The 21,174-nt window shown below is 40.3% G+C and overlaps 1 protein-coding gene across 4 annotated transcripts in view; it reads left to right on the top strand.

Moving 5' to 3' along the window:
- Positions 1-8,588: 8,588 nt before the first annotated feature.
- Positions 8,589-21,174, top strand: part of HEATR5A (HEAT repeat containing 5A) — a 69,467-nt gene continuing 56,881 nt past the window's right edge. For all 4 annotated transcript variants that reach the window (XM_075030318.1, XM_075030319.1, XM_075030320.1 and 1 more), the window contains exons 1-3: positions 8,589-8,929; positions 18,449-18,532; positions 20,072-20,332. In XM_075030318.1, coding sequence (XP_074886419.1) covers positions 20,207-20,332 — 126 coding nt within the window. In that variant the 5' untranslated portion in view covers positions 8,589-8,929; positions 18,449-18,532; positions 20,072-20,206. The remainder of the gene's footprint in view (positions 8,930-18,448; positions 18,533-20,071; positions 20,333-21,174) is intronic.

Raw genomic sequence — 21,174 nt, forward strand, 5'->3', positions numbered from 1 at the left:
GGTATTCAGTATATCTCAAGAATTGATCTTTGAGGTATAATGCACAGTCTGCAGTTTTCACTTTTATTTTTTTGCCTGGCTCCAGAAAGATCTTTGGCAGCCTGGCAATTAATTCTCTGTATTTCAAGAACTCTGCAAGTTCTGAGAGGGATGAGCTTGAAAATGTTTAGTGAAAAACAGACTTCAGACCAAACTCCATCTCTTATTGATCTCTCATAGAAAACACATACAAATTTATGTATATTTCAGTGGTTCTTGGGACAAGAAAGAACTCTGGAGTTTCTGTTAAAAGGTGGCATCTTTTTGTATTATCTGCTCGTTTCTGATTTATTTGTGTATCCATCTCGGAATACTGATTTCTGCCGTCTTCTGCTCTAACGATTGGCAGCTTGTTGAATGCTGTGCCCTTTGTACTGCTTTATTTATATCTACTATTGATTCACAATCCATTTACAGAAAGAAGCCATTTCTGAATAACACGATGGACCATACTGATGAAAAAATTGATTAAAATTATTTTTTCAAAGCCATAGGCTCATTCCTTTCTGCCATGAGTATATGTTTTAAACAAATGATCTGACACTGCTTTAAATAGTTTCTGTTCTGTGACTAGACAAAAGCTCAAATAATTATCCAGTTCTATACTTAGAGAATATCTATTGGAAGATATATTCCCCACTTCCTTGAAATAAACTATAAAATCAGGAGGCATCATTATGCTATTCTAGTGTGGCCTCCAATTCAGCTGTCACACAGTAATTGTTAAATTGGGATTTTGCAACCTTGTTCGCAGCGTACACACCCAATATGTCTAAGCTGAGCGTGCGTGGACTATGAACTGTGCTCATAAAATTAATGAGTTCAGGTGCAATAGCTTGTTTTCTAGTCAGCAGTATTCCTGCTTCCTTCCCGTGCCCTTTGTGGAAATAGTTACCTCTGCTGCTACATGCAGTATGCAACATGCAAATATTAATCCAGAACTGGAAGGTAATAAACAACATGTAGCCCAGTAATACTAGTAACAATGCTGCAACTGTATTGCTATTGCTAGTAAGAGACCACAGGCTTTGTTCTGAGTTTACAAGACCTCAGGATGGAGGCTTATCACATGTGCTTTGTCTGAACTTTCCCTGATCTTCCTGGAGCTTTGGTTTTACTTGATTTAGCTGTAATGACATTTTTTTCTAATGACAGGAGACTATGGCTAATTTGTTTTACTTTTGCTCGGTATGGTGTCACCACAGTTTTTATATAGATATTAATAATAAGTAGTTATTCTGTGTAGAATGATATATTTATGACTCTAACGTAATGTTGGAGTGTACAGAAATAAAGGCCTGTTAGAACAGCAGCAACCTGGAGAAGTGGAGACACCAGCTGCAGTGTAGAGAGTAGAGGCATGGGACGGTAAGAGATGGGGCACAGGCTGACACTGGAGTCCCAAGGCTATAAACAACTTGCCAATGGTCAGTTAAAGAATGCAGACCCGGAGCTGGACAAAACTAGACTTAGGGGTAAAAAAAGAGAAGAAAGAATAAGCATCTAAGATAAATAAAATACAAAATACCTAGTTGCAGTCTAGTGAGGAAAAAGCAAGGTGTAAAACTTTATTAGAAAACATGTAAAAATAGCCCCAGGTGAGAGCTATTTCCAAAAGAGGAAAAAGGAGAGACAGAAGAAGAAACCATAAACACTAACATCATACTCCTGCAGGCACAGGACTCTGGATGCTGATGATCCACTGTGCTCCCTCCACCAGATGGAAGCCACAGGGAGGTGAAAGGGTAAGCATGACACCAGGAGAAGGGGTAGGTACCAGACAGTGCATGCCTAACAATTTTAACTGTAGTGTTATTATTAGAGACTTTCTATACAATTTCTTTATTTTAATTTCCTTTCTTTTTCTGCAATAATTAGATCTGGACTAAAAATAATTCTTCAGTTAGACTGCTAAGGTTGCAATTATACTAATAATAAATTTTGTATGACTTTACACATAGGGTGGGTTTCTTTTTGACCGTAACAAGATTTTGCACATAACAGGTCCTGCAGACAGTTGCTTCCCCATGTTGAAATGACACCCACTTGATGGGCTGCTGGAAATCAGCCAGCCTTTGTGGTGTTTTTCACCATGTCCTTTAATGCAGCTGTGATGTCTGGTCTCGTTTACCACAAAAGCTGCACCAAAGTTTCTTTCTTCGTTGTGACTCAATGCAACCACTGCTCTTTAGCCCCTCCTTGAGAACAAAGTCAGTTCCATCAGTCTGAGGCATGTACTTGGATTTAAAAGCATGACCTGGTGAACCTCAGTCTCACCTCTAGTATAAAACCAGCTTCTTTGGATAAGGAGATATGAATCTTTTAAACTTCTAGTATTTTCTGCTTTTAGTCTTGAATAGTTTCTACTTTGCTATATGGTCTCCTTCAAATGCATTATGTTTCTCTTTTGAAGCTGGAGTGGCAGTATGCCACAGAGGACTAGAGTGGTCCCCAGAAATCCACAGGAATTACCTGAGGACTGCCACCTGTATTAAGTTTATGTGGCAAGGTTTTGGTAGTGGGGCAGGGGGTTACAGGGGTGGCTTCTGTGAGAAGCTGCTAGAAGCTTCCCCTGTGTCCCATAGAGCCAATACCAGCCGGCTCTAAGATGGACCCACCGCTGGCCAAGTCTGAGCCCATCAGCGATAGTGGTAGCGCCTCTGTGATAACATATTTAAGAAGGAAAAAAAGTTGCGGGACATACAGAAATGGCAGCTGGAGAGAGGAGTGAGAACATGTAAGAGAAACAACCCTGCAGACCCCCAGGTCAGTGAAGAAGGAGGGGGAGGAGGTGCTCCAGGCACTGGAGCAGAGATTCCCCTGCAGCCTGTGGGGAAGACCCTGGTGAGGCAGGCTGTCCTCCTGCAGCCCAGGGAGGTCCATGGTGGAGCAGATATCCACCTGCAGGCTGGGGAGGACCCCACGCTGGAGCAGGTGGATGCCTGAAGGAGGCTGTGACCCCATGGGAAGCCCGCGCTGGAGCAGGCTTCTGGCAGGACCTGCGGATCTGTGGAGAGAGAAGCCCATGCTGGAGCAGGTTTTCTGGCAGGACTTGTGACCCTGGGGGGGACCCACGCTGGAGCAGTGTGCTCCTGAAGGACTGCACGCTGTGGAAGTGATCCATGCTGGAGAAGTTCAGCCCATGGGAAGGACTCACATTGGAGAAGTTCGTGGAGGACTGTCTCCCATGGGAGGGACCCCAAGCTGGAGTAGGGGAAGAGTGTGATGAGTCCTGCCCCTGAAGAGAATGAAGCCACAGAAAATAACGTGTGATGAACTGACCGCAACCCTCATTCCCCATCCTCCTGCACTGCTGGGGGGGTGGGGGGGGTAGAGAATTTGGGAGTGAAGCTGTGCCCAGGCAGAAGGGAGGGGTGGAGGGAAGGTGTTCTGAGATTTGGGTTTATTTCTCATTACCCTACTCTGGTTGATTTGTAACAAATTGAGTTAATTTTCCCCAAGCTGAGTTTGATTTGCCCGTGACAGTAATTGGTGAGTGATCTCTCCTGTCCTTATCTCGACCCACGAGCCCTTGAGCCCTTTGTTATATTTTCTCTCCCCTGTCCAGCTGAGGAGGGGGAGTGATAGAATGGCTTTGGTGGGCACCTGGCATCCAGCCAGGGTCAGCCCACCACACCACGAAACCACTAAGTGACTGGCTTAATTTCTTATCTTCTTTACATGTCAGTTCTCAGCTAATGAATGGGTATTTAGTTTTTTTTCAGTGCGTCTCTACTTAAGACTGTACATTGAGCAGAACAATGTCTATCACTATGTTTAGTGTCTTGCACAGGACAGTGAGGATGAACTCTGTGAGATCCACCAGCTGCTTTATTTTAGAAATCAGGGTCACAATCGCTGGTCGAGAACAGAAATCAGAGCTGCCTTCTTAATCTCTTTCTTGGGAAAACTGCACCGAAAATTTGAGACTCTCTCTTAAGACTTTAGTGAATTTGGTATCTCCTATTCCTTCTTATTTTCTTGAAGTTCCTTTGAAAGCAACTAAAAATTTGGGAATCCCTACAAGGTTCTGCTACCAGAAATGCTGTGTAACTACAGTTGAAAAGTAAATGGTATATGTGGACAAGAGAAAGAAACAGCAATTAGCATGGCCTCAATAGTATGAATGTATTGCACATTTTCTATTTAAACCAATGCTGTCTGCTAGTACAATTACTGCCAGTGTGTGGCTTTGGGCAAAGCAATTTTCTGCTCCACTTTTTCCATCTGTGAGACAAAGAGAGAGTGAAAACAGGGGGGAAAGAGGTTTAAAACCACTGTTTTTTTCATCTTTCACTAAAGGCAAAAAATCACTTCCGTTCTTCTTTTTAAGTCGGAAGGCAGTACGCTCTCACCTCTCTTCACCTTTGTTGGAGCTACAGGAGTTTGCCTTTCACTACCTCCTACTTCAGCCTCTGCCTCACAAATGTGACTTGAGCTAATGTGCACAGAGCACTTTGAGTACCTCAATGGAAGGCATGGTATCACTACAAATAACACCCCATATTGTTTCTAAAATAGGAATGACCCAGACAGTGTGGAAAAGCAAATAAATGGTATTCCTGTTGCACTGTTCTAGTCCATATATATTTGTTTCTTGTTACTCTGAATTTAAGATTGCTTTCTACTCACTTTAATTGTATTTGCCTGTGTAAGTGCCACAATATATGCCCTATTACATCAGTAGGTATTAAAAATGTGCAAGTAAGGAGCTTAAGGCTATTTAGGTGTGCCCCATTAGGACAGAGATTGCAACAAAGGTTTTGGATTAACAGTGAAAGCAAAAGGTTCTCGGGAGGCCTTAATATTCAGTTGGCAATCCATCTCTAGATTTCATTAATGTGCAGCTAATTCTTGTCAGAATACTTTATCCAGGATTCTTCGGGTATTTAATTTTAAAATTTAAAAAAATATATTATTCATGTTTACCACTGAAGATTGATCATTTATTCACAAGTTGAACTGTTTGAGATCTATGTGTCGTGATTTTGATAGGACTCGTTTCCCTTTCTTATTTTGCACTTCCATTTGGGTAGCTCTTTCTAACATCATAGGCCTGCATAATACTTTTCTTTACATTTTAGGATTAAAAATAACAGCAGGACTGTGTAATAGTTTGGCAGGAATTCAGGCCTTGTATTTTGTGATAATACAAAAAGCAACTGTGTTGGGAATAAAAAGAAGTCTAGCAGTATTTAAGCATTAAATAAAACCATATATTATTTTTTATATTCAACACGTAAAAAAGAAGGATTCGTAACTAAGGCATTGCAAAAGCTAGGACAGACCAAACTGTATTGGATTCTACATAGCTCCAGAAGGCAACTACTCCAGGGACGTGAATGTTTCACTTTGGGGATTAGAAACACTTACATAGTTACTGTCTCAACCAAGGAAGCACTGATGGACAGCCATGGATGCCAAGGGCTGCAGCAGTTCTAGAAATGAGCATGTTATAATGTTTATAGACAGATGAATAACGTTACTCAGATTAAAGCCAAATGTAAATTGCCTCAGACTTTAATGGTCTGACTCTATACTTAAATGGGTATATTGACTGTATAACATAATTGCAAAAAGAAAGTAAAACTATGTGTTTAATCTTATAATTAATCTAAGAACATTCCTTCTTACTGATTTTAAAATAGAATGGAATTCGGTTTTGTTTGCTATGTGACAATTTGGTGATGTTCATTTGCTTTAAATCAGGCCCCTAATCCTGTGATTCTTACTCATGCATAGACAGTCCCACTGAATTCAAAGGAATACATTCTTTTCTCTTCCTCTAGAGTCACTGAGGATTATAAAGCTGTAAGAAAGAAAATATTTAGCTCAGAGGCATATGTGACTGTATAGATGTTCTACTATGACTGGAATTTGTATGGCAGAACTGATTCATGCTCTAAATCAGTCAATCCACTTTACCAAAATAGACTAACTAATGAGAAGACTAATCAGTAGGTTTGTGCATTGCAATTATTTGCCAGTTGCTTATTTTATTAAGTAATTTGCTATTGAAGCTCAGTCAGAACTAATGGGGAAAGGGGAAATTGAATTAATACATGGTGAATACATTTAATTGTCCTATTTTTGTCTGGTTTAGAACAGAATACTATAAACTTGCATGACAATATTTTTTATTTCAGATTGAAAGGGGGAAAGATTAAAATGGCATGCATAACTGCTGAAGTAGACACTAATTTGAATCAGTGCATGGTTAACACTCTATTGACCAATTTAGGGAAAAAATCATATTAAAGAATCAAGGTTAGCTATAAATCCTATAAACACAGATTCCTACCCTCACGCAAGCACCGCTGGCGCAAAGCAACCCTAAAGCCTATGTACCTGGAGATGGAAGGAGCATCCTGCATTGGTATCACTCGTTATTCCAGCTGATTCATATTGGTTTAGCATTAACCCAGCATTACTCAGAGCTGATATCATGTATACTGGGGGCTGGGTGAGATCGTTCTTGGGAAAAACTGAGCAAGACTACTTCTTAATGACTGATGTTTTATTGTGCCCTGTGCTCAGGTGACATTCAGCATTATGAGATATTCATCTTGAGCGGGTCTCTGCCCGTTACCACAACAGAGTAAGTAATAGGCATAATAATGATAATAACAACAATAATCTTCTAAAAATTATTCTAGATTTGGGGTTGTGTATTTGTTTCTGAGCTAAACATGATCAATCCTTCAGAAGTATTACCAGGTCTTTCTGTTACCACAGGACTATCAGACAGAGCAGCCTTTGTTTTTCTGGAGTTCATTATGGAAAACGTCACAGCACCAACAGTCTTTGAATATAAATTGTTCACTTGACCTTTCTCACAAGTTGAATGGCAGACTGCTTTATGTTGAGCAGCAGCAACTCATCTTCTGATCAAGATGAGGTTAACTGAGCAAATAACTCTTTCCTGGGGGGTGTACATTATTTTCGATACCAGGGGTTAACACCCTCACAGCAGTAGGAGTTTGTAGAGTTGATTTCTGTGAAATACACTACGGAAGTAGTTTCCTGCTTCAGGTATGAGGCATTTATGTATTTTTCATTACTACATCCATTGGCAGAATTTTTTTGTAAAAGGTCATTGCATCAATGCTCATGTTTCTTTATCACAGGCGATTTAGTAAAAGTGAAACCAGTGCCCATATACGGTAATGCAGCCTGGTTCTCTTGGCATCCATAGCAAAATGTAATCAGGCAGTTCTGCGTGCACTTTTTGAAATATTCCTCAGTGGCACCATCTATGTGACTGAACACAGATGTTCACAGAGGATCACACTGTATGTAAACTTTACATATTGAACCTATTTGAAGATGAATTTACAAGCTTATGTAAGGGCTAGACACGATTTCAGCTCCTACGCTTATGCATCCTAGGCATTTTTCCCTCCCCAGGATGGTTTGCACCACTTCAAAGAAGATGGCCCAAGAGAACCTAGTTTGCGGAGAGGAATCTTAGTTTTCCACTCCTGTGCTTAACCAGTGTCGCCCTGTGGGAATAAGAAGACAAAAGATCATCTTTAAGATTTGTTGTCTATTCAAAACCACTCTTTAATTCCAGAAGGCATTAGTTCTTCATCAACTTTGTAGCAGCAGCTAAGGTAGCAGAATTAAAACAGAACATCTCAATCCCACTAAACTAACTTGTTGCCAGCAGAAACCGATGTCTGTCTTCCAGTTTGCTCTGCTAGGTAGTTGGTAGGATGCAAAACCAATCTGGACATGGCTGGGCATCAGCTACAAAGCTACGATAACATTATAATCTGTTTATTTTTAAACTAAAAGATGGTTGGGAGACATATATTTTCCCTTTATTAAGACAGAACTTAAACTCTGATGGCAGAATTCAGAAGAGAAAATCCCCCGAATAGAAATTTTCTCATCACCACTGAATTCGCCTGTGAAAATTTCCAAGTCATTCCCTATGACGTAGCAACCTCTTTCAGTTGGAGCACCTATGCCGTAGGAAAAAAAACCAAAACAGTTGAAAATCCTGGAGGAGCCCCTGTCTGACCTTGTCAGTCAGACACAGAATGACTCCGACTTGGGATCCCACCTCCACGTGGGTCCAAAGCTTACCCTGGTGAAACCCGAGAGTGACAGGTCTTGCAAATGTTGGGTTTGGCAAACGGTTAAGAATATAAATGGGAGGTTTCTGTTACAGGAAGGGTGTCGTGCCAGGGGCCCTCTCCAGAAGGTTCAGAGGGGTGCCTGTGGGGTGGACAGAAAACCAGGAGTCATGACAGACGCTGGTCAGAACCAGGTACAACCCTCAACAGTGCCAACTGAGCTACCGTGAAAAAATATGGCTACCTTCAAACAAACAAAAATCACCAAGGAGGGGGGTTTCTTGCTGTTTTCGGCGGGAGAGCGCTGGCTCCCGCCTGTCCCCCCTCACGCTGCGGCAGCGAGCGGGACCAGCGCGGAGCTCGTTCTCCGCCACGGCGCCCCGGTGGCTGCAGAGCCACGGAGCCACCCCCGGGGCGGTGACTCCCTCCCCTCCGGCACCCCGACGCCTTGCCGCGGCCTGGCGGCTGCCGCCCGCCGCCACCCCGGGGCTCCGCGCTTCCCCGGGCCGCTCCCGCCCTCCGGAGCGCCGAGGCCCGCGGTGGCGCTCGATGGCTCCGGGCCCGATTGCACAGCCCTGAGCAACGGCGGCGCCCTCCTCCCTCCTCCCTCCCTCCCCGCCCTCCCCCGCCGGCGGGCGGCAGCGGCGGCGGCCCGGGCGCTAGGCCCCCGCCGCCCCCCCCGCGCCGGAGGAGGGCGGGCGGGCGGGCGGACGGACGGAGGCGAGCGCCGCCGCCCCGCAGAGCGGCGCGGGAGCCTTGCGGCGGGCCGAGCAGAGCCGAGCCGTGCCGTGCCGTGCCGTGCCGGCCAGGTACCGCGGACGGGACGGGACGGGACGGGACGGGAGGGGCGGAGGGCGCCGGTGCTGCTCCCCCAGCCGCCGGGGCAGGCGGGGAGCGGGCGCCCGAGGGGGTGAGGAAAGGGAGCCCCGGCGGCCGCCTGGGCGGGGCGCCAAGGCCTGGAGGGGGGCACGGGGCCGCCTGAGGGGGGCGGGCGGGAATGACCCTAAACCGGCGGCGGTGCCAGCCCCCCCCGCGCCGGGCAGGAGGGGATGCCCGGGCTGGGCGCGGGGTGAGGAGTTGCGTGAAGGCGGGCGGAGGGGCCGAGGGGAGCCGGGGAGCTCGCTGAGGGGCTGGGGCTGCCCGAGGCCTGCGCCTGAAAAGTGCTCGATCACCCCCGGAGCCGTCTGGGCGGGTGAGGCAGACAAGCCGGCTCTAAAGTCGGCGGCCGGGCCCCCTCAGCCCGTCCCGTCCCGTCTCGTCGCTGCGGGGCAGGTCTCGCCCCAGTGAGGGGAACGGAGAAAGGGCTTCTCGTCGGGGCGGGGGGGCGAGGCAAGCCGGCCACGGGCGCGGTGCCGTCCGAGCGTGGTCCCGCCGCGCCGCCGGGGTGTCGCGGGGAGGGGCGGGCGAGCGACCGTGCCCCCGGGTTTGGGGTGAGCGGGAACGGGGTGCGCGGCGGGCCAGGGTGGGCGTTTGGCTGGTACGGGTCGGTGCAGACCTTAAGACTGCAGGGACGGATCTGGCGTTCACTTGCAGCAAGGTTGCGTGGTCTTAGAGTCTGTTTTTATACTTATAAATCTTGGTAGCTAAGAATATTTGGAGGGAAGGGTAGCAGTACTGGACATTCTGGTGTGCAGAAATGCTACTGTAGGCTTCTGCGGTTTGAATTTCTGGCTGTCCAGCTAGGACAACGAGCACGTCTACACCGTGTAACTGGTAAAAACTTTGCACAGGGATGTAAAACCTGTAAAGTTGCATTAGTGTTGACATTTTGGAATGAGGGAGAGAGTAATAGGTGTTGTAAGTTTAGTTAAGAGTAAAGTTTAGTGAGATAAGGGTGGAAGGGAGATAAGAGAGGAGGAAGGCAGATAAAGTTAAGGTGAGTTCAGCTTTGTGCTTCTATAAATGAAATTTGGTATTTTTGGAAGTTTGGATTCATTATTTGTAATGTTTCTTTAAGTTACTTTGATTTAGTAAGATTAAATGTTTATAGTTGTGACCATGAATGGTACTAAACTTTTATTTTAGTCTCACATGCCAGCAATATTTTCCCCGTCTTCAGAAATAGTCAAGCTATATTGTATGTTTTGGTGTTTTGCCCCATGATATGTAATATTTTCAGCTCATGTATGAAATAACAATTGAGACCCAGAAGATAGATTACTTTTGGTTGTGTGCTGAATGGAGTTTGGGTTTCTTTTCCTTTTCCTGATGGTTTGACACAATGAAAAGGAGGTTGGGGGGGGTAGGAAACCAGTTTAACGTTACACTAAGTCTAGCGATATATTGAAAACTTGTGCTTGATTCTTGAACAGAGGATTGATTTTATTGTCAGTAAAATATCTGAGTTACCGACTAGTTCATGATGTTGTATCCCAACATGTCAAAAACTTAATCATTGCAGGATGATCTTGTGTTTTAAAATTCAGAAGATCCTAATGAGGTAGGAGGTTAGAAACACCTTCTCACAAAAACATTTTCAGATTGTGGGATGTTTGTTCTATTAAGTTTTTACCATTGCAGTTTTTACTGGCTTTAAGGAGAACCTTAAAAAAGACATGAAATATGTCTACATCTACATTGCAAACCAAAAAAGCATGAAATCTCTATGCAGTTATATTTTCTGAGCTGTACTGGAGTTTTCTTTGGGGAACAGCCATTTACAATATCTGGAGAATCAACCATCGCAGTGAGGTATGTCAGTGATTTATGCCCGGATAGTGGTCTGTGATCTGCCAAACAAGTCTCATGCAGAGTCTGCACCTGTGAGGGCTTCTGCTGCTGCTAAATTTCTGTGTTGGTGTGCTTCAGTGCAGCTGAAGTCTAGTCATAGTACTAGTTAAGCTAGTATTATGATAGCTATCATGATTTTCAGGAAAAATAAGTATACTTTTCCAGGATTTCAGGATATGTTCAGCAAAAATTTCCTGTGGCTTAATCTAATGCTAAGCTAGACTGGATTCAGTGTTTACCTTAAGGGAAAATTGGTAGCTAAAATCAACCTGAACTTTGGATTATCCATATGGATATGTATCACCTAGTGCAAGTCAATTTGACATTCTAACAAAGAATTTCCCGAAACTCCTGCCACTGTGACAAAAAAAACCCTGTCAGTATGCTCAGTGTGATATATTTTGTTTATATTGGATGAACAATATTGTCTGCAACATTGTCAGGAATAAAGCTGTGTTCAGACATATATTGAAATTATTGTTAGGATTTAGGTGGATGTCTATACTTCTGTGATTTTTATGCACCTGCTTTGCTATCACACCAGCTTTCAAACCTGCAAAGATGTAAAACCAAAGCAATCTATGCACTTTTATTCAGACTGAAGCTAGCTGTTGCTTTTTGAAGTTTAGTTAGTCACATTTTTGGGGAAAAAAAATCTTTTACACTGACTTTGTCAGAATCATACTTCCAGATATGATACTGTTTTTCTAACTATTAGAAGCATTGGTTAATTATTTATATGCTGTTTGCCAGGTTGCATGTAAATAAAATAATGTTCTGAGGTCCCTGTAATGGAGCCAAGTTTATCTTTTGACTGAAACTTTCAGAAATGAACCTAACTAATATTCAAGGGTTGTGGGTGTTAGGGGGGACAGTCTGCCAGTAGTGCCTGCTGTGGAGCTCAGGAAATGGCTGGTTTGTATTTCTCAATAACTGAATGTAGCTGTTTCTTGCTTTCCTGGAATAGTTCTTCTTATGTGGAGATAAAGTGCTGGTAAGAAACATGAAAGCAAAGTATATCTACCTTTTAACACAATGAATGAATGTCTTTCAAAATCCGAGTTTTTAATGTCTTCAGTGCTTTGCATTGCTAAAACAGCTACTGCATTTCCAGGCACTTTTTTTTCATGGTATTTTTCTCTAGTTATATCAAGTTTTGTCCTCAAAACTTCACAGAAATCATTCAGCATTCCTAAAAGACATTGTCTTGTCATTTCTTTCACACTTCAGCAAATGTATATTGTGTTGTAGTTCTTATCAATGTCACTGTTATGTATGAGGGTTGTGGGTGGTCACATTCTTTGTGTGAATATTTTTAAAACTAGCATGCCCAGAACAAGGATTCTGATAGATTTAACTTAGATCTTTGTTGCCTTTAAACTTGGTTGCTTTTTCAGATACAGCGTGATTCTTCTGAAACTTGGAAATGAATAACATTTGATAAGCATTTTGCTAGGAAAACCAGTTGTTTGGGACTGTTCCTGTGGGGGTAAACAAGTACTTTGTATGAGCATCATTGTTCACAAAACATCAAAATACAGCCGTTTTGTTTTGCAACACAGATGGAAGTAGCTGAGAAACTAACAAAAATTCTGTGTAGGCTGCGTGATATTTGTTCTTTAGCACAGCGTGAAATGCTATGTGAACACGGCAAGACCTATGTGGAAGGTGGAATATATGAAGATGCACTTGGGTTACATCTTTAACAAGTACCTGGTAAATGCTACCAAATTTTCAAAGATAGAATAGATACATAGTTTTCCTGGGGCAAAATGCTTCATCCAGAGCACTGTTAAGTGGGGAGCCTGAAAGAAAGGGGTCCTGTTTCAACACCTATGATTTCAGAACCATTATTTCTAAGCTGGATAATTGCATACAAAAATATAACATAAGTGAAAGTTGTCCTAGTCTGAAATCTTCAGCAGTAATTGGAGGAAATGGATAGTTGTGTAATAATCTGTTATTTATTGTTGCTCTTAGTCAAACAGATTCTTCATTGCTTTTTGCTGTTTGGGATAAGCATGTGATGCAAGTGTGTACGTATTTTTATTTAAAAAGGAAGCTTGATTTGTGAGTGGAACTGAATCCCTTCATAACACAGAATATGCAATAAGACATATGAGTACTCAACTGCGAGATTTACTATCTGGTGTGTTTTTCACATGCTAATGCACTTAAAATCTGATATTAAGAGTTACAGTTCTGCTTGATTTAAGTCTTAAAATTTTGGACTTTCTCCTCTGTGGCCTGGTATTCTTTTTGCATGCGCTCTGGGTTGTGGTCTTGTGATGACTTTCTCTTGTGGCCTGTTCTTGCAAACTGCTGTCAAACATCACTGTTAGTCCCATCTTCTCCATGCTTGGCTTCAAATTTCCCCACTGCTGACCAATATAACATAACAATGCAAAATACCTGGCATTCTTATGGCAGTATATTAATTTTGGATGAAAAGCAATCAAGTCTATTTGATGCCAAGGAGTAATTGGGTCCAAACTGATGAGACAGATCACTGATAAATACAAGCATGTGTGTGTATGCATTGAAAGATTGGGCTCTGGTTTCATAACCTCTTCATAGTCCTCCTCATCAGGGGTTTAATCAATTCAATATACCAATGCTTCTGGTAAAGAAACAGTCTTCAGGGGAGTTTAATTTCTCCCCCCCCCCCCCCCCATCTCTTGGTGTCTCGGTGCTGAAATGCCCTAAATTTGCTTGTATGTTACCTTTGAAACTACATACAAGCAAGCAGCGAAAGGCCACGTGAAATTCTCAGCTTTTTTTTCAGCTGAATGAGAAGCCAAGAGTGATTAGCACTGCTGAACATAAAATGTGTACAGAGGGGTCAATGTTATGTCAGGACCAGCAGTTACCTGCCATTGCTTCATGTGAAAAATTTAAGGCTTCTGTATATAGAGAAAAGGCTCAAGTTGGCTGAATGCTGACGATCCTGCCACACAAAGGATACTGGAGTACTGACGTACTTACGCTGACATTTTTATTTAGCTTTGCCTTCTCTTACCGAAGATTTTGTGGCAGACTTTGCTTCTGTGTGTTAGTTGGTAATAGTTTGTACAAGTCAGTAAGTAAACAAAGGCTGCGCTGTCTTTCAAGTAATAATAAATACATTTCTCTAGCTGTTGAATATTCCCACTTCAGTATATTTCCAGTGTCTAAACTCCAAGCTCATCTGAGCTGGAATTTTAGTTCTTTTTTTATTTCTTATCAAATCATTAAGATTCTATCATTATAGTTTATTTAAATTAGGTTATTTCTACGTGTGCTATAAATTCTAGCTAGCTTACAGCTGAAGATAACTCGATCCCTCATTGCCTGGGCATTCAGGCCTCCCGTTTGAAGTTGCTGGGAGTTTGAGCCTGCACTTTTTGCCTTCTCTAGACTTCTGTGCCTCCTTATGTTTGCCTACTAGCATAAATGATACATTGTAACTATTGGATTTTGGGCTATGTGTCATTCATTAGTCGCTGAATTTGGCTGGTGCTTGAAGGTGGTTTTCCAGCCCAGCTGGCAAAAGAGTACCGTACTCCGTTTCTTTTGTCAGAAGTAAGCCGGAGGGAGCTGGGCAGGAGTTTTGTTTATGTTTGGGAGACACTCTAAACAGGTATGTGCAAGGGCTTAACATAGGCTTGAGCATCGATTGTCTTGCCATGCAGTCAGCTCAGATGCATGGGTAACGATCATCCCATTAAACTTTTAAAACAGTGCTGCAGGAGTAACATTGATCTGAACTGTTAATGACTAGAACTAAATGTGTCAGGCTGGAAGGCTTTCTCTTAAATGTATTGGTTCGCTTGTTAGATAGGTTATAATAAATCTTGCTTTCTGAGGAAAAAACCCCGTGACTTTGAAGTCAGTTAAAATACCACTGTGATGCAGTGAAGGACAACTTGAAGCTAATGAACGTGCTTCAGCTCCGTTTTTCAGCAGTGTGATGGTTATGGCATTGACTGTGTAGTCAGTCCAATAGCAGCTGTTATGAAAACACCGGTAATTATTACTTGTCATTTTTAAACCTTACTCATTACTACTACTCATTACTCACGTTTTACTATTACTCATTACGGGCAATGAGTAACAGTGATAATTTCTTAGAAGAATGATGTCCTTTTTACTTCTCTGCTAGACTAGGCTTTAGTACAAAATTGAATCCACAGGTTTATTATCTTTATATTTCATATCAGATTTAATGCAGAATTATTTTAATACTTGTGAAATTAGAAAAATATAAACTATTACTAAGATAAGTTAAACAGCACTTTATTTTCTTCACTATGTAGTAGATGTAAAGGACCTAGATCCTCATCTAGATTGTATACTAGATCCTCATCTGAGTATCATGCTCAGAGAGCTGAGGTTGGTCTGATTTCTGTCTGAGTAGCACTTGTTCCTGGCAAAGAGAGACAAACTGTTGGAACAATGAGAGAACAAATGCAAGAAATCTTAAAAGAAAACAAGTTTGTAAGTACATACTTGATCTGTGTGGTAGTTTCCATTACTTGTGCTGATCTTCCTTGAAATAGTGAGTCATAATTTAAAGGTTTATTTTTTTTTAGTGAGATATCAGTTAGGAGTCTGCTTTATTGCAATTACTTTTTTCTTTTTTTTTAGGCAGAGACAAAATATGCCATGGGGTAGAAGGAAGAGGAAAAGTAAAATTCATTAAGTTGCCACTATTGGTCATAGCTTGTAATTTATTGTGTATTAATTTTTGTTTTAGACTTCCATGTGAAAGAAATACAAGTCTATGGACTGCTTCCCTCCGCTTTTAAAACCTAAGGAGATTACCTATCTCAGAACAAACTTGATACACATAATAGATCTATTTGTTTTTTTTGGCTCTGTGTCATGGGTGATCTGTTGGTTCTCATATTTTAAAACCACTTGCTAAAGGCAGCTATTCAAATCAGTCTTACCCTGATTCAGTCACCTTTTTTTTTTTTTTTTTTTTTTTTAAAGACTACAAGTCCCTTTTTTCTCTTTGTGGTTTGTCAGGAACTTTAGAAACTCAATTGCTGTTGCCTTTTAGTGCTTGATTCACCCTCCACTCCTTTCAGTTTACAGGGCAGCATTCCATCTAGTGCTTGTTCTAAGAGCTTTTCTGAGCTCTTTTCTGATCTTGAACAATCTTGCTTGCCACAATTGGCAGTCAGCAAATGAAAAAATTTTCATCAGTAATAAGTAGGAACAACTTCTGTCTTGTCCAATAAATCTTTGTGACAGTTTTGTAGCATAGTATAAATGTAAAATAAACTTACCTTGTAGGAAAAAAGAGGGATTTTTGATTGATCTGCTTTTGTAGCACTGATGGGAAAGTAAATCTTGTAATTACTTCAGTTATCTAAAGACAAAACCAAAAGGATGGTGTGTCATGCTAGCTAGAAAATTAAGTTGGTTTTTTTTTATCAGATATGTATGCCTTTTCATTTCTGTTGAAGGCATAGTATGTGTTTCATTCAATTAAATTTCACACTTATTTTTTCCAGATTTCTTTTTCAGATTGAGAAGCATCAAAATTATAACACCGGGGAAAGGGACTATCAAATAATTCAACATTTTTAAACATGGGTTTCATGTAAATATACATGCATCTTTACATGCTTAGGTTGTACTTGCATAGATTTACTAGTGCGTGATGATGTTCAAGAAACTGTAATACCTGCAATGGCTGGCGTTACATTCAGCCTTTCATTGTGCTTGCCTAGCCCACCACGTGGCTATGCCATGCCTCTAATTAGAGCAGAGTTGCACCCATGTCTGGACAGTATGTGTTTAGGTGCGATGTTTCCTTCTGCACTTAGAAATTGCCTAGTAACATCTTGTAGACATAACAAGATTAATATTTAATATTAATCAAATGCAGCTCATTCCCACATTCTGTGCTTGTGTTCTGTTTTACATAGCCTTGTAAGCACTGTGCCTTTTGTGTTGTTCTCCAGTCTGACTGCAAAACCAATATGATGCCGTAAAAACTTGATTCCCTACATTCTCGCCTTTCTTCGCACAAGTTTGTATGCCTGTGCCCTTTTTTTATTGTTATTTTTGAAGCTTCATAGGTATCGCTGGTGTGCAGGCTTACAGCTCGTTAAAGGGAGTCTCAGTGTTTGGGCTAAGTTTTTTTGAATAGGGTGGACAATATGCTGCTTTGTATGTAGCTTCATGGAACCAAGGTTTGCTTGTTGACCAGCACTGGAAAGATCAGGTCTGTGATTTTTTTGCTGCATGGGCAGTTCTCAGTTTCTACAGAACTAAATCTTGCATAAAAACCAATCAACCTCTGTAGTTCGGAACTGAGTTTGAGAAATGCTAGTGTTTCTAGCCACGTTAGCAGGTGTTCGTTATAAAGATCAGCAACTACACCATAACATTTTTCTTTTTTAATTTAGACTAAAAAAAAACCCCAAAACTAGATGATTTTTGTGAATGTGTGCTTATACAGTAGAAGTGTCTTGTTTAGAAACAAGTTACAATAATAACTTCAGATGGGGTTGCTTAGGGCTTTGCCCGATTGAGTCTTAGAAACTCCTGAGAGTGAAGGTTCTGCAACCTCTCAGCACCTGTCCCAGTGGCTGATAATCCTTACAGTGAAAATGTTTTTTCTTCTATCAAGTTGGAACCTTCCTTGGTTTAATTTATTTATTTTAATTAACTTCTTGTATTATCCCTCCCATATACTTCAGTAAACAACCTGTCTTCATCTTCTTGGTAACCTTCTCTTTTGAGGGCTGCTGTTAGGTCCCCTTGAGCCTTTTCTTCATCAGGCTGAACAGTGGTTCACCAGGCTTAAAGAAGTTTAGATTACTTTGAAATCTACATGTACATTCAATTTGTTTTCAACTTTAGTCTTTTAAATACTGGTTGAAGAGTGATTACTTTTAAAGTAGCATGCAACCTGTATTTCATGTCCTGCCAGACTAACTTCAAGTTGAATGAGGTTTAAAAGGAAATGTTTTTGCCCATAGATTCCAATATTCAAATTATATTTGGGAGTTAGGAGGATGGGTTGATAATCCTCATGTCTTGTTGTATCCATAGTATTGTACATGAATTTTCAGAACAGTTGAGTCACCGTTGCCGGCTCTGCTGGTTGTTGATTTTGACATGAATGCTGCCACATTGTTTATGACTTAATGATAAGGACATGGTCATTTATGATAGCATTGCAGACTAATATAATAAATATTTTGCACCTATGCTTTTTTAGATGTATTGAAGTAATGTAGGTCTTATGAAGGCACTGGAATCATCTTTCTAGAAACTAATTATGATATTATGCTGTTTAGGCTTACTTTTTTTTTGGTTTAGACTTGAACAGAGTTAATAAAACAGAAATAAGAAAGGCAGTTTCAGTAGTAAAATGAACTAAACTATATGGTTAATATGGTGGGTCTGCCCAACTTAAATGTAACATGCGAAGAGCTAATAATATTTATGGAGCTCCAGTCTAATGCCTTTTTGGTGAGCTATTACTTAATAAAAATTGTCGGTATTGCAAGACTTTGGAATTCTTGTTTTCTCTAGAATAGACACTTTTATCTCATGTGCCTTCCTAAAGTTGATCTTTGTGTTAATTCTTTTTCTAGAAAATTGAGTTCTTGACATCCTTTATCCAAGAACCTGGAGCAGCAGAGAGACAGTTTTTACAGTGAGGAGAAATTAACTGCTAGGTAAGTTAACTGCCAATGTCTGGCAACAATCTGATCTTTTCAGCTGGGGAAAACAACTATGAGTTGTAATCTTCAGCTGGGTATGTAAGTTGAATCAGTTGCTGTGGTAGTAGGTAATCTAGAGATAGTAGATATTGGGACAATCCTTGGGTGAGGAAAAAAGGAATGTTTGTGACCTGTACATGTAGTTTCCATCCTAAGCAGTGATGAAACTCTACTCAAATATTCAGTGAAATATGTAATCCTACTTTTTTTGTATGTTGCAAAAAATGTGAGGATAGAGTTAAGTTCTGTGAGTGTTCTAGGAGTGAGATATCTGGTAAATTGTGAACGTCTATGTACCTAGGCAGGTAAAATATATATAGGTATAATGAGCTATGTATATTTATCTCTGCTTGTCATTTTATAGTGTGGTGCCTTGTCAAGCTGCCTGGTATTTCAGGTAAATTTGAAGTGACAGCTCATTATAGTAAATTAGATGTCACTAATTTCCTTTGTGAGTAAATTTTACATAAAAATGTGTAGAAAGTAGTAAAGGTAACCTGCTCTGCATTTGATAACAACCCAAGTACTGAATTATTTACAATTGCTTTGTATTGCCCATTTACTGTTTGATGGATCATTTTACACCATAATATTGTTGCTGCATGGGAAAAATATATGTTCAGCAGTCTCAGTGACCTCTGGAAAGGATAATTTATTTGGGAGTTTAAAATATGGTTGATGTTTTACCAAAACCTCCTGGACTATTTTTGTTTGCAAAGCCTACAGAATATTATATTTTGTAGTTTGAGGCTATATAGCAATTAAATAGTGGGGGGAAAAAAAAGTTATCATTAGAAGTGTTTTTCATCTTGGTTTGCTTCTAGTTATGCTTATTGACAATGTGGAAATTCCCAAAGTAGTCCAAGAGATATAAGTGAAGTATAACTTCTTTTGAACTTTGAGTTTTTGAAACATTCTTTTTTGAGGTTTGGGGTTTTTTTGTGGGTTTTTTGTTTTGTTTTGTTTTAATTCAAAAAAAGACAGCATTAGAGTTTTTTTCAGTAATGAAGCTCTGGTTTTTCTTTATGCCTTGTTGGCATTGAGAATACATAAAGTGTTTGAATAATATGTTAGCATTTATATTTGTGAATATAATTAACAGGAGTTTGTTAGGTGTATGTTACTGCCATTGCTGCACTTAGTTCTAAATAGCAAAAGTCATTATGTTTGGTGCTGCTTGGTTATTACTTTCACGTATATGTGTCATCAGGTACTAGAAAACCTCCCTTCATGTAAAACCAGATGAAGAAAAAATGGTAGTTCAGTGAGAACCTCTCTGATATATTCAGAAGTATATTTAACTTTAATTGGCATATTATATCAATGCCATTATCTTATTTCCAAAACCATTAAGTATTGCTAAAGCCACCTAAATAAAACTACTGTATTTTTTTTTATTTTAAGTTTTCCTTTGAAAATTTAGTTTTAATAAGCCAAGCATGAATATAATATGATTGCTGACTCTCCAATAATTAATTTTCTTTTTCTGTTTAGGTGTTCAAACTTCTGATTCAGTCACCAGATATTAATGAGGAAGAAAACCTGACTCATTAACACAGTTCTGGTAGTTTGTTGGGGTTTTTTTTATTCTGTGGTGTTTGAGGAGAGATTTGAGGAAAATTTCAAGGAATGGAGTTAGCTCACAGTTTACTGCTTAATGAAGAAGTGTATAACCAGCTTGGTGAATTTCAAAAAGCAGAGTTCATTTTTGAATGGTTACAGTTTTTGGAAAAACTTTTACCAGTGACTAGCAGAGTAAGTATAATGAGACTTGAGAAGAAAAGCACATTACAGAGCTGTTTATCTCTGTCTTTTTTGTTATTTTGTTTAAAAAAAAAAGGGCAGTATTCAATTTCGTTTACTTCATGTCTTTTATGTACATGCACTGAAAGTACGTTCAGTGTTAGTAGCAGCTTTCTAAATGTTACAAGTTTTTGGTTACAGCCCTTCAAGTGACAGAGCTCCTAGTCTAATGAAAGGAATTTTTAGTTTGTTTTTTTTTTTTTTTCTTTTTTTAACTCAGATTATTACTGCAAGATTTTGCAACCCTATGATGAATAATGGTAGTCATGCTTCCACCTAGCATGGCACAATTTGGTAGTTCCCTAGCAAGCAAGAATGTAGCATCTTGCTCTTTGTTTTTTATTTTCCTAATCAAATGATAAAAGATCCATTTCCAGCCAACTCTGCAATTGTTTGGTTCACTGTTCAGTGTATATTAAGTAGGATGTGTGGATATGTAACAGCAAACCAACCTAGATAATGCTATTTAAGAGTTATGTTATTTGTGTTAAAATATGTAAATGAAATACAGTGCTAAGCTCTTTATTTTTTTTTAAGAGCATTTGATATAAGACTATTGATATAAGACTAAAATAGATGATAGTTTTAAGGGAAGTTCTTTCCGTTCTAATGCTCAACTTCTTGAAACTCTGCTAAGGTTCTTCTTTACTACTTAAATTACTATATTTCTGTGAATTGTTTTATTTTAAAACAGGCTTAAAAGAAGCAAGAAAAGGCAATTTTGTTTTAGCAAGATGTAGCTATACAAATGCCATAGGGAAAATACACTTGAAATGCTACTACAAAGAATTATG

The sequence above is a fragment of the Buteo buteo genome, chromosome 6 (assembly GCF_964188355.1).
Source record: "Buteo buteo chromosome 6, bButBut1.hap1.1, whole genome shotgun sequence".
NCBI lineage: Eukaryota > Metazoa > Chordata > Aves > Accipitriformes > Accipitridae > Buteo > Buteo buteo.